Below are 14,608 nucleotides of genomic sequence, written 5' to 3' on the forward strand. Positions count from 1 at the left end.
GACCTTCTCTCTGATAACTATAGTGATTAGTTCCTCCTTGACAAACTTGCATTAATTGCTCCTTTTATTTGGGCTTGGTATGTAGATATCTTCCTCTGCCACTCTACCATAGTTCCTCTGAGTTGACAGTAATATGACAGGATGCATGCAGAGCAAAGTGCCTTCACCTTTAATAATAGCCCATTTCCTGCTGCCTTTATTCAAGAGAAATGCACATTGAACTCAGTGAAGATTTTTGTTTGAAAAATATGCTTTTTCTCCCTACTAGCAGTAGGGAGACAAGCAGTATTATCAAAGACAATACTAAGTATTGTCCTTTTACAGCAGCCTATTAAGTATTGTCTTTGATAGTTCACTTTGTCACTGATGTTGTGTGAATGATGTACTTCCTTTCTTCTCAAAAACCTACCAGAAGAACCCCAAGCAAGCAAACAAGAAGTCGTCATCCACACAAGCATGGACATTTGGTTCCCTAGGGACAACTAGCAGCAGGACACCTTGTGCCGCTGCTAGTTGTCCCTGGAGAATGCCTGTGCATACACACTTTGACACGCAGCTGGTGTAGGGGAGGCTGGGGCCAGCACTAGGTCCCCCTTATCTGAATATTCAGGGGTCAAAAAAACTCCCCCGTGCTGCTCCCTTGCAGCATGGAAAACAGCTGAATGTGCGGTGTCACATACCCCACAGCTGTGCTCATCTGGACATGGCTGAAGTAAGTAACTAGTTGCAAACATGAGAGTGTACTCTGCTCTCTTCCATTGGAGTCCTACCCTAGATCAAAGCTGGAACTTGCCCCTAGCCAGTTTCCATTTTAAATGAGTTTACAGCCAAGAATGTCCATTCTTTCCCTGATATCAATATATTCTTCTGTCTCTTATTTCTCTTAATAACCCTTAGGTTGGAGAGACCATTGGCATTAGTGAAGAAATCATGGGATTGACCATTTTAGCAGCTGGCACCTCTATCCCTGACTTAATTACCAGTGTGATTGTAGCACGGAAGGGTCTTGGGGATATGGCCGTATCCAGCTCTGTTGGCAGCAACATATTTGACATCACAGTGGGGTAAGTACTTCAGAAAGAGGGGGATATCTAAGCTACAAAAACCCATGATGATTTGTGATATTGTTGGCCCTAATTAGTTCCTGCTCATCCAATTTAAGAAAACCTACTTACCCATAGGAATGGTCTTACACCAATATATCCCACTAAGCATTTGGAGTAAGATATAGTCAGCCTAGAGAAATGTATATTTCTCAGCCCCTTATCTCCAGATAAGGGCATGTGTAGCATCAATTTCTGCTTTCAGTATGGATCAATAAGATATTGCTGTGCTACTTCATATGCACCTTCTGGCATGTCAAGGATTTTGCCAGAATTACTGAGAATCCCTTAGACTATTCATTGTCAACTTAACTGTGGTTTTTGTGAGATCCTGACACATAAGGCAGATTTAAACCCAGCACATTATACTGTTGGAGTATCCCCTTGTTATGGGAGAATCCCTGGGTTATATAGGGGCAGCTTCACATCCTGACACTCAGGATAGAAACTCCCCAGCAATCCACAGCTCCTACAGCAGCCCTCTGCAGGCCACCTGCAGCCAGTTATGTGGAGCAATGCTTATATCAGGCTAGTGCTGACTGCAGGGCAGAGGTACAAAGAGTTGTTCCAAACCATCACCTCTTAGCTATATCCAATGCTTGGGAATGGCCAAGAATCAAGGCCTCAATTATGTGGTGAATCCACCCACATGTTTTGTGTTTAAATTTCAAATAGTAAGAAATATCATGAAAAGTTTAAGATCCCAAGTGTGTCAATTAGAACATTCTTTGTAGCATAAGCAATGATCATGTTGCATAAAGCCTCCTTTTTGTAATACTCAAATATCACCATTTATTTTCTTCCTTACGTTTTTCACTTTCTTGTTTCTGGGAATGTGGACTCCCTTGTAGTATATGCCATAAGCAATGCTGTATGCATGAAAACAGGAGAATCCAGCTCCATTTATCATATGGTTAATACTGAAGCTGCAATGAATTATTCCCATTTAATTGGGTTATTTAGAGACATAACAGTGACATGATGTGAGCTTCAGATTAGTCTCATTTGATACATGTTCAAAGCTCTGCTAAGCTCCAATCCAGTGCTTTAAATATTCACTTTTACTTGACATCTTCCAGAGTAATGTTGTCTGATGTTTTAGTATCACAGTTGGAAATTCAGTAACAGCAAACAGAAATTAAGCATTAGTTCAGACAAAGTTCAAACCGTTTTTGCATAGGTTTCCAGTCTCACTGTGAATCCAGAAGTTTTAAGGGCCAGACCTTGAGGGTAGCAGCTTTCTCACTCTGTCCAGGTTGAATTGACTCAAAAACTACCACTGATGATGTGTGGGAAGGTCACAACCCTAGAACACTCGCTGGCATTGCAGGTTCTTCCCTCTTGCCAGTCTAGATCTGATATTGCCTTCAAGGGAAGATGTAGGGGGATAGGGTCGTGTAGTTGAAACTCCAGGAATAAATTAAAGAAGCCATGCAGTCAGGACCTGATCTACTAGCTGAAAGCTGTTGGACCCCCATGGCAGGAAACCCTCACTGACTGTGAAGAGTGAGTCCCCTGGATCTTTCCATCCTCATACCCTCTTCAAAATAATGTGATTGCTTATATATAAAGTGAGCCTGGTGTCTCACTCTGTGAACACCCTGTAGTGGGGAGTGATGACAAAGAAAGATAGGAAAGTGAGAGAAGGGTGAGAAAACCTAGGGCTACTTGAGAGGTGGAGAGCTCCCTTATATGTATGACCTTCCTTCTCAGCTGCTCCATACCTCCTGATGATGGCATAAAAATTATTATTATTATTATTATTATTATTTTATGGTAGTGCCCACATTCCTCAGTCAAAACGGTGTTTTTCCCCTCTACTTTTTATGTTAGGACAGATTTTCCATAGCTTGACCTCCTCTTGAAGAGGAAGTGTCAACATAGTCACACTGTCTGATCAAGTCATCTCTCAGGGCCAAGTACAGAATTGTTCTTTTTAATGTTATCAAATGCCTACTTATTGGGTCCTGTACTAGTCAGTCAGTTGGACTTCATTGTGTGTAAATCAATGGCTTTGTTTTGAAATGTCTTCAGAGCATTTCCATTAAGATTTTCAGCTTCTCTACAGCATTTCCAATTTCTTTTTTTCTGTTTCTCAACAGACTTCCTTTTCCATGGCTCATATATGCTATAATTAACAAATTTGCTCCAGTGACTGTTAGCAGCAATGGCTTGTTCTGTGCTATCGTCCTTCTCTTCATCATGCTGATCTTTGTTATTCTCTCTATTGCTTTCTGCAAGTGGAGGATGAATAAAATCCTAGGTTTGCTCATGTTCGCACTCTATTTCGTCTTCCTGATCATCAGTGTCCTTCTGGAGGACAAAGTGATCTTGTGTCCTATCTCCATCTAGTGGGAAGCGCTGATTTTCATGAATAAAAAAATTAGAATAATGGAAATGGAGTTTACCCTGACAATTAGCAATGGATCCATAACCTTTTTTATAAAGGAAAGGAACGGATAACAGAGGCTGAAGATTTATTCATCTGATGCATTAGCTACTGCTGAACAAGATATTTACTTTGAAGATATGAGGCCAGATGCCATAAGGCTTTTGTGTTTGTGGGAGGAAGCTTTCATTGCTCCCTGGTGGAGGTACAGTACATGTATCATAACAATGAAAGCTTTTATATATTCTACACGTACCGTATGTTTTCATGTACCTCTCTTTCTCTATATTAATATATACCTAAACACAAAGTGATAAACCTTTGTAAAAAGAATGCTAGTATCCATACTGAGGAGGTGCAAATCTCCTCTTCGAGATTTATCTGATAACTTGCTGAAAGGTCTGTGGAAGTGATTAGCTAACTATGCTTATGAGTAACAGAAAGAAAAGAATTTTCACATCACTTGATCCAAATTGGCTAATGGGCTGTCCTTTTGGTTGGTGTGCTCATGTTTTGGACATCTACTTCATTGGCCTTTACATGCACTTTGAATAGCACAGATGCTGTTCTGATAGAATCCTGCAAAAATCCTTCAGGATCCAAAAACTGTCTCTTAGTGTAATGGTGTACTATAGCCTGGAACATTTTTACTTGGGTCAGACATTCCTGATAGTCACAGGTAAATCCCAGACTGGGGATTTGTGGCCTCTCCTAGGATCAGGCCAGCATGCAAGGATAGCAGAAAACTACTGAGTGAATTCACTATTTTTCTAGTGCAGCAATACTATAAGTAATGATATTACCTTTCTTATGCTGCTACTACTACTATAGGTTTGCCTTTTTATATAAGAAAAAAGGCTGGATCTGCTTGTGTGTAATCACTTAGAATTTAGATGCAACTGCTGGATAGCAATTTAGTTACTAAATGCATTTTCCACTACTATTCATTGTATAAGTCCAAAAAAATAGCATACTTTTTAATAATTTGGGGCAGGGGTTCAATTGCTGTAAATTATCATAGGTCTATTGTAGAGCTGTGATTATTTATATCAGCTGAGGATCTGCTCTACAACCTTGGGAAATAAGGTAAGAGGAACTAACAAACCCCCCCCCGTAACTGAGTTGCAGATGGACGTGCAAACAGGAATCCTGTCATTTAATTTGGTATCTGGTTTCTTCAAGTGCCCATTCTAAAGCTATTTCTCATTTTTATCACATCCACTATGAAAATGGTATACCCAGGACTGTACAGCAGATGGCTCAGCACATTTTGTCTAGTTAGTTGTTTGGATGCATTTGTTATACTTTCCTTTCTGAATCCAAAGCCATTTTAATTTCATTAGTGACTTCTGTCCTTTGTTGTATTCCATGCATGTATGTTTGTATTTAACTATAACTGGGTAAAGCATAACAACTAACAAAAAAAACAATGGTAGATCAAACAGTAAGAAATATATACGTAACTAAAATATGTATATATATAGGTAACTAAAAATAAAAGTTTGTATTATGAAAGCTGGAATGCTAATGAAGAAAAGCAAGAAAATTAGAAATTAAAATTGCTTTCCTTATCTGCTAAAGTATTACATCCTAGGCACAAAAATCACATACTGAACCAACTTCTACACCTGTGTTGCTCATAGCTTTTTAGTGGGGTTTGAGCCTGTCTAATTAGAGGCAGAAATTTGGCCATGTGTTTTGTTTAATGGCAACCATTACTCTGATATATCCTAATTTGTAGTAGGCAACCATCAATCCTTCTTGATCATCCTCATCTGTGCTGTAAATTTAAATATAGCAGCATCCCCTTTCAATAGGCATATACATACTCATAGTGGCGGCTGCTGAAGAGAATGGCAATCTGAAGAGAAAACATGTATTAGAGACCAAATTCTGCACTCATTCACACTAAGAAACTGCCACTGTCCTCAGTAGAAATTTGTAGGTTTAAATGAGGGTAGGTTTGTCCCATGGTCATCATCCAGTCCTTTGAAGTAGCTTTTTCAAAGCAATACAGAGGTTTCAATGTGCAATGTTTTCCTTAGAGGGGTGGGATAAGAGATGCCGATCACAAAAAAAGAGCACGTACAAGATTTTATGAGCATGATGCAGCTTTAAAGTGATGATAGCATGTGAGTGCATACTGTCATTTGAAATATACTCAGATCCAGATTCTCTGGGTTGACACTTAAATATTAAAACACATAGGCCCAGTGTTTGATCTTAGTTCAGTGCATTAAAGATACTCTGCATTTCACTGGTATAACTACCTTCAACATATGTACCACACTGGGGAGGGAAAAACACCAGTGCTTGTAACTGGACAGCAGTCTTAGAGCTTAGGTGTGCTATGGAGATTCTGTAGCAGTTCAGAATCTTACAACTCTGTAAAGGGTTGGAATTAGGGTAGGGAATAGAAAATAACTATTCAAGAAGGCACAAAGCAAAACAGTGCTGAGGTTGCACAAACCAAGGAAAGATCTGTGTAGGCCTAGTGATTGATATATTTTCATTGTATTTGCATGCTATCCTCAAGTATTTAGCATGACCTAAAACTGCACCCTGCTGGGAGTGGGTGGCCTGGTGGGGCTCTCAGTGGTGTGGGAGCTCCCAGGAAATGCCAGGCCAAGTGACCACCCTGGTGAAAGGCAAGTAGGGGGTGCCTTAACCCCAGCCCTCACCTTTTGTGTGGGTTGAAAATAATAGCAATTGCCAAGCACAATGACCTGCTGCTCCAGTGGGGGAGTGAGAGTCCCTGTGAGACCTTGGAGCACCAGTTGTGGTGTGTGCGAGGGGAATATCATCAAAGGAGGATTAGAGGCCAGGTAAGCTTCTGGAAGTGCCTGAGCCAGTTGGGGAAAGACCCTGCAGGACCAGGCACACTCCCAGGAGCACCTGAGCTGGGAATGGGGAACCCCACTCCAGAAAGGCGAAGACCCCGCTGAAGGAATCGACTAGTCAATGCTGGGGCCAGGACCTGAGGGTCAAAAGGGCCAGGGGCCCACCACAAGGGATGCCCACGATGAGCGCAGAAGCTTGGGGTCCCAACTGGGCCTGAGACGGGGCCAGGGCTTATGGAAGCCGAAGGTCCCCACAGTTGGGGGCCATAGCTAATGGGTGAAGGCAAGGGTTAAGCTGACTGTCTGAGATGCCATCTGCGAGGCTTGGGCCACAGTGTAGGGGTGGAACAGAGCTGCGGATAGCCCCCCCTAATATTGGGGTGCAACAATGGGCAGCCTCCCGCCTTAATTAACACCTTTATTAATTATCAACAAGGCATGGCAGGAGAGATAGGTAGGTCGTGTGCCCAGAGGCAGGTGGGAAGCTAGCTGCAGCTAGCCAGGGATCCCCATTTCACCACACTTATCTAGGCATCACACAATATTTACAATATTGATATACCTGCCATACAGTTTTCACAAAATACTTGGAAGTCAATTTGATGGTTGTGATCCATAGCGTACTGTTATCACCATACTTGAAGAACCATTGGGAAATACCTTTACGCTGAATTCTGTAAAGACTGAATTACCCAGAGATACTTGTCATGTCAACTTTTATGACAAATATAAATGCTGTTATTTATGAGGTTTTTTTTTTATTATTTGACAGCAAATTTAAAGGAATATGGCTGTTTGTTTTAACATGGTTCTATTCAGAATAGTGATTCTGCAGAATGGCATCCTGGGGTTCCATGTTTGTTATGTCTCACTGATTCATATCTGTTTAACTATCAAAAATGTATGTTTCCTTACCAGCCCTAAAACTCATACCTCAATACAAGCATCAATTGTTCTGGTTTTTTTTTGTTTTTGTTTTTGTTTTCCCACACATCATCACTAATGGATCTTCAGGCAATCCAAGCAAATTTAATTACTAATGGTAGTGTTACACAGGTGAAGACTGATTTTTAAATGTAGTAAACATGTCTCTTGATACACAGGAAGAAGTTCACAGACTTTCATCTACTCTCCAATAGCATGTTGTAAGGTAAAATGGAGAAGGGAGCAGAAAAAGGAAATACATTATATCTCTGACACTGCATAATGCTATTAATATGTTACATAATACCAGAAATGGAATCACTGGGACAAATTGTATTCTCTTCTACCCATACTGAAGTAGCTGGATTATATAAGTGTAAATGAATACAGACTATTTGATTTGTGATATGCAGCAAAAAAGCCAAAACTGTTTGACTAACACTGTTTTAGATCACAGTTTAATCAGGTAAACCATCAGAAATAATAAGAAATGAAGAAAGAATAAGATTATTCAATGGATCAAAATGTTATAATCAAGTCATCCCTTATAATTACAAAAACAAGTCAGATGGTTAATCTTGTTTTTTGTCATGTTTCATTAAAGTGATTATTTTTATATTTGTTAATAATTATGATTTTTCACCTTTGTAAAGGGAGTGTAAAAGGGTAGAAATCTCGCTTGACAATTTGGAATGAAGATTTCTCCTTTCAACGACAAAGAATAAAACAAATTGATAGACACGCATCAGTGCTATAGCAGCTCTTGAAGAAAAAAGATAGATCATTTGAAAGAAATTCAGCATAAAAAAATCTCTTCCTGCCCATTCTGTATCCCATCGGATAACTATGTATAACTCTATAATCCTATAAAGACTGAATTACTTTGTGGGTTTGAGCAACCACTCTTGCTATATTGTCTAGTTCAACATTGGCCTAGTAATCTTAAACTTTCATAATTAGTCAGTTTGAAAGCCAATGGGCATGAGTCAGATGCTTTGACCCTAAATTGAAATCCTGACTCTGCTGAAGTTAATGAGAGTTTTACAATGGACTTTAACAATGCATGGATTTTACCCCTAGAATCTAGCTTTTTCTTGGGCTTGACATATGTTGTTGTTCCTACTCGTTATAGGAATCCTAATCGTTCCCTTTACAAACACAAGGCACAAATTACCAAAATGTTTCAGATCAAATCACTGTAGCTATAAAACATTAATTCCACATATGAGACCTAGTATCATACTCCTAGGGCAGACAAAGCTCTTAGCAGGCCCATTGCTAAGACTCAGCAAAGCTTCTAGCAGGCCCATTGCTAGACCCACTTGTACTCAAGTGCATGAAGACTAAGTATGTAATACAAAATGTACTACAAAATAAAAAGGTTGTATTTAGGGGTGGATAAATCTATTACACACATGTAAGCCTATTGTAAATTCTCCTTATCGTATACAGAACCAGTAGATTAAACAAAATACGTGTTTTAAAGAGATTGGACTTTACAGTATATTACGTTAAATAACAGTCTTAATGCAAAGTAAAGCCATAATAAAACCAGCAGACTATGTCTGAGTTTTTAAATAACACCTATAATAAAAAAAATCATAATCCATGATATATGCTATATAATATTCAGTGTAAAATACAGTTGAATGAGTCATGTGTTGTCCAAATGCTAACAGCGACTTAGATACAAGACAATCCTATTTTCTGATAAAAGAAAATGTTAATGTGTTGATTTAACAAAATGATTTCAAATAGGTAGAATAGCAAGTATACAATACAGTGGACCACAGTCTGCCCCCACTGAAGACAATGAAGAGAGGGCAGCATTTGCTCCTGTTCTTAATATATGCTGCATAGTCATACAAAATTATATTCATTATCAGGTTCCCTGAGAACATAATTCCCTGTTTATGCAGTAAATTCACTGTTTCTGAAGTATCATCTCCAGATGAGTTCTCAGTACAATAAGCATCTTGTGTTTTAAGTTTTATGCACTAAGGGCTTTGGCACAAGTTACCTCAAAAACATCATAAGGGCATTTGAAATGAAAGCATTCATTAGTTGATGGGTGTCAAACTTTTGTAAGTGTCTAAATGTTACAAAGGCAGATAAGGTTTTTTGTGCAAATGTGACCTCTTTTATTAGACCAACCAACTAAATACAGTAGTTGGAAAAATTGTTTGTTTTTTGCAAGCTTTCGAGCACAAACAAACAAACCCAAAGGCTTGCAAAGAACAATTTTTCCAATTATTTAGCTGGTCTAATAAAAGAGATCGCATTTACGCAAAAAACCTTTTCTGCCTATGTCCTTAGACCAACATGGCTACAACCAACAACCCTAAATGTTACACAGATATGCCACTACAGCTGAGGTTTATCTTTGATTAGTTTTGCCCAGGATGTTCCAGGGTACTGTATGCATGCTTTGGGGAAATGTCTTACTTAAATTCCTTCAGCTAGATGCAGAGGTCCCAACCACTCTACCCTTTCCCACGCAGCAAATCTATAGTGGTCTTCCCCACCCCTTCACCTTTTGAGAACACCCCTCTCAGCACTTAATTACAGAAAGACTGTGTAGCCCAGTTACACGGTCTCACTGCATGCTTCATGCTCAGCATGGAGCCACTGGGGCTCTATTCAAGGTAGATAGTGCAAGTGGGGGGAAGCTCGCTTGTTCCAGACTTGTGTTTTCCCTGCCCAGGGGCTCCATGCTTCACAAGGAGCTGCAGGGGCTCAATTAACCAGGTACCACATAGCAGGGGAAGCTTCATTATGCCTCAGTTTCCCTGCCCTGCTCCCTTTTTTTCTCAGCTCGGCTCTTGCATGTGCTCTGTGCAATGCAATAGGTACATTGGTTCTCAGCCTTGTGCCCTGGCTACTTTGCCCCATTCCAGCCTGCAGGCCAGGACAGCTCCCCTATTCCAGCCAGTACAAACCCTGCTGCCCCTAACCCAATTCCCCCTTCCAGCCCAATTGTAGTTCACTGAGATGCATACAAAATTTTAATCCTTCAATTTTCTAAAATATTTTTTTCACTTCTTTCTCTTTACTCCCCCTCACCCCACTCCAAACAGTTTTTTCAAGATTCCTCTCCTCCCACCCTCTGCTCTGCCTGGCCTCCCATTGGCTGTGGAGGGAAGGCAGCCACAGACTACATGTTGGTTTGTCCACCTCCACATGCTACCCTTCCCCTCTGTCCCATCACAGGGCAGAATTGGAGGGCTCCTGTACACACCCCTGCTCTCTTGCCATTTACTGGCAAGTCAGTCATGCATGTCTGAAACAACACAAACCCTATTAAATGCTATAATTTTATATCACATTCCACAGAACCTCTGCCAAAGCCCTTAGTTCTTATAACAGTTTAAATTCTATGATGTTTAAATTCTATGATTCTATGATATTTAAATTCTATGATGTTTAAATTCTATGATGTTCTTACAACAGTTTAAATTCTTGATGCTCAGACTATCTGATTAAAATTAACAATTCCTTTTTTTATTTGCCATCAAAAATAAGTACTGCAGAAGCTACCTTTTTTTTCTGATTATCTAGTCACAGGGTCTTAGTCCTGCAATTCTGATTCACATGAATAAGAGTTATTTGTGTCACTCAGGATTTGCAAGCTCACTTTCAAATTTGGGTAGCATATTGTATTGCATCCAGATATTATTTTTGTAATAAGTTGGGGGGTTTCAATTATCAGTCATAATTTATTTATAGCTTTCACTAAAACAATACAATAGAATTAACAATAACATTATATATTATATAATAAAATTACATGGTTTGTGGTTATTGGTAAAAGCATACAATACCATTCTACATTCTACTAATTTAAACAAAAGTAAAATTGAACATTCTAATATCATAAAAGCATAAGTCTGTTTGTCTGTCTGTAATGCTTTATTCATGCTCTGATTGGCAGATAATCAGAGTGCTCCAAGTAGGAGGAGTGCTACCATGATTCCAAAGCTGAGCCCCAACCTCACTCCCTGCAAGAAGCAGAACAGTGGCACCATAGGGTGTTAGGTGGTGGCATTCCATCCCAGCCCTCATCATTCTTGATGAGCAGTTGGCTAGTAATATATGATGGCACATAAAAATATATAAAATGAAGCAATATTAGATACTACATTAAAAAACTAAAAATGGAACCATTTTATGTGGAATAGTTTTGTGGCTGATTTGCTATTTTATGGCACAACAAATTAGCTGAATATGGCATGTTGCTATTTATGGGACCTATGTCTTGTTTTCATTCCCCACTTGCAAACTGTTTCTATCACCCTCTTGTCACATCTAAAATTAGTTTTCAAGCTCTCTGCTAGCAATCTTTCTTTTGTTCCTATAAAATGTCTAGAGCTGAGACACGTAAATATATTAAACAATAAATGAATAAAATAATGAAAATATCTGTTCAACAGAGATCAGATATTGTGTAGACTGGCTACAGTGACTGAAAAAAACACTTCTGAAATCAAGGTGTAGTACATGTATACAACTTTAAAAAAATGAAATCAATTGTATGCTAAAGGGAAATAAGTTGTAGAAATCTGAGTCTCAATTAGAAATAAGCCTGTCAGTCTGTATTTGGATGTGGCTTTCATCCTGGCTTGTGAGATTTTTCACACTTTCAGTGAAAGTCTGTCAACATGATCTTTCTGAAAATGGCATGCTGAATAACTTACCAGTTATAACACTCTTGATTCCTATACTGAGGACATGTCTACACATGCCAATTTAAGGTGCTTTAGCCATTTTTAAGGCATATTAAGGATTTGGGTCTACACATGCATGCCCTTAATGTGCCTTTAAAATAGCAAATTTTAGGCTATTCATGCCTAAACTTGATACCTGCAAAAGGAGGTGTCCAATTTAGGGTTGAATAGCTAAAGCTGCTTTAGTAGACGCACTAAGGTCCATTAAACTCTGCGTATCCTGACTGACTTGGCACTGCTAGTCTCAAGTCAGTCCGCACACCGCATTAATTCACCTTAGTGTGAATATCCTTATTCACATGTAGACATGCGCCTAAATCATCTTAATGCGCATTAAGTTTAGGCATGAATAAAAGTACATGTAGACACGACCTTAGAGGAAGAAAAGCTAAAGCTACTTTACTCATTTAAATTGACAAAAAACAAGCCACGTCTTTTGTTATAGAAAACCACTTCAAGAAGCCCCTGATAATTACAAAGTTGTTTTGTTTAGTTTGGGGTTTTTTAAAAATATGTTTTACTCATTATTCACTGGATTAAACTGTCTTGTAACTGAATGAGTGTATTCTGTATGCATATAAGTTTGTACACAGTACAAAGGCTATATTTATTTGTACATAGGCTCTTGAAAATAATCCATTCTGTCAAATGTATTACTTCACTTTATCTCCAGAACTTTTTACTGTGCTTGTGTACACTTTTTCACACTAATGTATAACCGTTGTACTACTAATACACTGTTCCTCATATAAGAGTCACTTTATGTAAATTCTCTGATTGTGAAAATAAAAAAAAAATGTAATCTGGTGTCATTTTGTTGAGTGATCTGTCCTGCTTGATGCTCTCAATCTTGTTATAATTCTAAAGAATTCACATTTTAATTTTTTAGTATTGCTTAATAGTGCTATATAAGGCTGTCATTATTTGTATTAGAGTATCAATGAGGTGTCCCAATAGACACTGAAGCATCATTGTGCAGCAGTCAAGTAAACTACATACCCCAAAGAGCATTAACTGTTTGTTGCCTGGGAGCTGTTTGCAATTGGCTAGCATCTTCCACTAGCTTGCTATGAGACCATGAAAAGAGTTTGTACTTCTGGGTACTTCTGCGTTGCCATGTGTAAAGAGAGAATACTTCCTAACTCTCAAAGATGCTGTAACAGTTTTTTATATTCTTATTGTACTCTAGGATCCTCTGATAAAAATCTGTCTTTAAAAAGCAGTTTTATTTTCACAAAACCTAAAATCTTCAACCAAGATCACAGCTCTGTTGAGCTACCTGCTGTGCACATATGCAGTAAGAGACCATCCCTGTTCTGAAGACTCTAGTACCTAAATAGAAAATACAAAAAATGGGTGAGAGAAATTAAGTCTTACTATCGTCCTTTCAGATTGAGACCTGAAACATAAAAAGTCATACTGCTTATAGAGGAGCCGAGACCTTGCTTCAAATCTCCCTACGTGGTTACAATGACCAAGCGTCGGTGCTGTATGTCTTTTTCGTTAATGTTGAGGTCTATAAAATACTTTGTTTATTATTTGTGAGTGGTAAATATCTGTCATGCTTAGTCATAAGCCATCAAGTAAATAATTATTTACCAGGCTGCAAGTATCTCTGCAGCAGTAAGAACGCAGCGTGCAAAGTGCTTGCTCATTATTGAACCACAAGTGTTTCCATTGGTGACAGAGAGGCCTAACTTCCTTGTTATGGCTCAGATCTTGTGGACTGTTGCAGACATAAGAAATGGCTGAAGGCTGAAACCTGAATGTCCAGTCCCAACAGAGGTAAAAGAAGCCGGTGACCATTTTAGTTTCTGCCAAGGCTAAAAGCCTATAAAGGATTATGCCACCATTGGATCAAGTATAACAGCTCATTTCTGCCATGCTCCCTCCCACCTCCCCTTTACCCTGGAGACAGGGTTGGCATCAGAGGAAAGAACATTCCCTCTGCTAGCTTTGCATCAGTGGGCTAACCTACATTCGGTTCAAGTCCATTAATGGTGTGAAATGCAACTTTCAGAATCCAACCCAGAATATTGGAGAATCCACAAAAAAATAGCAAGAATAACTTACTCCCTTTTGGTTCCTGGGGCAGTCTTGGTCCCTGGGGCAGTCTGGCCCAATCCAAAACTTTCCATAGACTGAATTCAATCCTGTCCAGAGACCAGCAAAAGGCCTTTTTACCACATATGCCTTTTTTTGAGGGTCTTTAGCTAGTTAATAGTTCTGTTAATAGTTTGCTACACAAGGATGGAGTTCACTCAAAATTCCCAAGTGTGTGTGACAACCATTCCTGCACTCTCCCCTACAAAGAACTACCCAGCATTTGAAAAATCTCCTTGGCCAGTAGCTTTTCAGTAATCTGGGTGGCCCTTGGAAGTGGCTTGACAGAACATTTTGCGAAACACAAAATGTTTGGGGGATGTCCAGGGGAGTATGAAAAGCCCCACACCCCAAAAGCGCCTCTGCACACCCACCCCAGAACAAGGAAAACTCACCAGAGGCTGGGGAACCAGGTCCTGGGACGTAGTGAGTCCCACAGCAAAAGGAACTGACACAGGTGTGGGGAGTGAGAGAGCCATGTGAGCCCTGAGTGGGAAGTATAAAAGATACTGAAAGCAGCCTCAA

At 39.4% G+C, this 14,608-nt stretch overlaps 1 protein-coding gene across 3 annotated transcripts in view; it reads left to right on the forward strand.

Moving 5' to 3' along the window:
* SLC24A2 (solute carrier family 24 member 2) overlaps positions 1–12,787 on the forward strand; it is a 182,262-nt gene extending 169,475 nt beyond the window's left edge. For all 3 annotated transcript variants that reach the window (XM_019480761.2, XM_019480763.2, XM_019480762.2), the window contains 2 exons: positions 898–1,064; positions 3,206–12,787. In XM_019480761.2, coding sequence (XP_019336306.1) covers positions 898–1,064; positions 3,206–3,455 — 417 coding nt within the window. In that variant the 3' untranslated portion in view covers positions 3,456–12,787. The remainder of the gene's footprint in view (positions 1–897; positions 1,065–3,205) is intronic.
* Positions 12,788–14,608: the final 1,821 nt, after the last annotated feature.

The sequence above is a fragment of the Alligator mississippiensis genome, chromosome 3 (genome assembly GCF_030867095.1).
Source record: "Alligator mississippiensis isolate rAllMis1 chromosome 3, rAllMis1, whole genome shotgun sequence".
Taxonomy (NCBI): Eukaryota; Metazoa; Chordata; order Crocodylia; family Alligatoridae; genus Alligator; species Alligator mississippiensis.